This window comes from Notothenia coriiceps, unplaced genomic scaffold, assembly GCF_000735185.1.
Source record: "Notothenia coriiceps isolate Sejong01 unplaced genomic scaffold, NC01 NC01_scaffold00037703, whole genome shotgun sequence".
In the NCBI taxonomy this organism is placed as follows: domain Eukaryota; kingdom Metazoa; phylum Chordata; class Actinopteri; order Perciformes; family Nototheniidae; genus Notothenia; species Notothenia coriiceps.
This window is the reverse complement of record NW_011370404.1, coordinates 92-2500: the sequence shown is the minus strand read 5'-3', so window position 1 is coordinate 2500 and position 2409 is coordinate 92. Positions and strand designations below refer to the sequence as shown.

The window sequence follows — 2409 nt, the reverse complement described above, 5'->3', positions numbered from 1 at the left end:
TTCCCCCCTCATGCTGTGTGACCTGTGACCCCCTGGAGGGTCTTTCCCCCCTCATGCTGTGTGACCTGTCCCTGCAGGACGCTCTGGTGAATCTGATCCGCAGAGCGCGCCCCGTCTTCCTTCAGTGCGTCGGTGCTAAAGTAGAAGCTGGAGCTTTTGATGTTCCTTCTCTCCGAGTCCAGCTGAACTCCACCCAGATCCTGTCCGCGCTGCAGCTACACCGCACAGGTCTATACACACACACACGCACACGCACACGCACACCCACACCCACACCCACACACACCATTTATACATCACTTCAGGGGACATTACATTGACTTACATGCATTTCCTGGAGACTTATCCTAACCTTAGCCATAACCAACACATGCCTAACCCTAACCCTAACCAAGTCTTCACCCTAAAATTAATGATTCCCCTTATGGGGACCTCCATTTTGCCCCCATAAGGGAGGCGAGTCCCCACACGTGACTGTAAATAGATTTAGGTCCCCACAAGTATAGTAATGCTAGGCCACACACACACACACACACACACACACACACACACACACACACACACACACACACACAGACACACACACACTGTGACTATAGCAACGTTTCTGCAGGGTACGATCATTTCTCACCTTGATAGTGTCACGTATCAACTTTACCCAATAAGTCTTGTCCTGTGTTTAATCTTCACTCTCCCTTTTTGAGTCTCTTTGATTTAAAAGTGTTTTGTTGTGACTTCAGACTCAGATATGTGGGAATCCTGAGTGTTGGTTGTTAAAAGCGGCGTTATTTCCAAGGTTCCTTATATGCATTTAACAGTGTTAGTCTTTTGAAATACTCTACAATTAACTTTCTCTCAGGCTACCCGGAGCACATGACTCTGAGCGACTTCAGGTGTCACTTCCAGGCTCTGTCGCCTCCGATAATGAAACGCTACGCCTCCATGTTCGTGAACCACGACGAGAGGAAGGTCAGAGTCACAGACGTTCACACACACAGTGTAGAATAAATAATAAGAGGATATATAATAATGACCTCCTCTTTCTCTTTAAGGCGGTGGAGGAGCTGCTCTGTGAGCTGGATCTGGACAAGAAGAGCATCGTGATGGGCTCCAGCAGGGTGAGGGCTTTTATTCTGAAAAGCATGCATCCTCCTGAGCGTCCTGTCAGGATACCGTTACTCTGTTGGTATTTTATTTTTGAAAAGATGCCTCATGAGCTTCAATTAAGGATACACTTAAATTATATGTCTTTTATTTTAGAAAATATGCCCTTACTAAGATTCATTATAGGATACAGTTACTCTGTGGGGCTTTTATTTTGAAAAACATAATTTTTCTCTTGCTTCAATTAAGATTACTGTTACTTTATTGGTCTTTTATTGTGAAAATATTCCTCTTTTGAAACCTTGTGTTAGGACAAAGTTTATATAGTGGTCTTTTATTTTGAAAAAAAAGCGACATCCTGAGATTCAATAAAAGAAACAGTTACTCTCTGGGCTTTTATTTTGGTAAGACACGTCTCATCCTGTGCTTCCTGTTAGGATACAGGTCCTCTAACATTCTTTTATTTTGAAAAAACATTTGTCATCCTTAGCTACATGGTAGGATTCAGCCACTCTATGGGGCTTTTACTTTGAAATCATGCGTCTTCCTGAGCTTCAATTAAGGATACATTTACTTTGTGGGGCTTTTATTCTGAAAAACATCATTTTTCCCAAGCTTCAATTAAGGATACTGTGTGTGGGGCCTTTATTTTGAAGGGCTGAGTGGAATCAGTGGGTCAATATACATCACATTAAAAGCCCTTCTCCTTCCTCCTCTTCCTCTTCATCCTCCTCTTCCTCTCCTCCAGGTGTTTATGAAGCGCGGTGTGTTGCGGTACCTGGAGCTCCAGAGGGACCAGCAGGTGAGCGGCTGGCTGCTCCACCTGCAGGCCGCCTGCATGGCTCACCTGGCCCGACAGAAGTACCGCAAACTCAAGGTGAGAAACATCAAGCTGTGATACACCTGCTGCTAACACTACACTTCAAAGGTCTCCTATCATGCAAAATACACTTTTGTATGTCTTTTATACATAAACATGTGTCCCCGGTGTTTCGGGGAACTCACGCAGCGTCAGAAAATAAAACCCTCTCTCTTTTCCTCCGTACCCAAATCTCTAGAAACGGGGGAACAATGGAGCTGATCCAGATTTGTGTCCGATATGACGTAATATCTGAAATGTGGGCGGGCTTTACACCCGTGGGCCAATCAGAAACGTTGCTATTAGGGCTGCTCAATTAATCGTATTTAAATCGCGATTACGATTATGGCTTGCAACGATTACGAAAACAACGTCATCGAAATAAAACGATTATTTTTTTATTATTATTATTACTTTTTTTAATTTCTTTTTTTAATAGTTTTTAT

General features: G+C 43.5%; 1 protein-coding gene across 1 annotated transcript; it reads left to right on the top strand.

The window, feature by feature from the left end:
• Positions 1–53: 53 nt before the first annotated feature.
• On the top strand, positions 54–1981 carry LOC104967774 (unconventional myosin-XVIIIb-like; the record flags this gene model as incomplete). The annotated part of the gene is made up of 4 exons (XM_010797298.1): positions 54–228; positions 860–969; positions 1053–1118; positions 1853–1981. Coding segments are annotated over exons 1-4 (480 nt in total), but the record flags the coding sequence as incomplete, so codon positions are not given.
• Between the last annotated feature and the right edge of the window lie 428 nt (positions 1982–2409).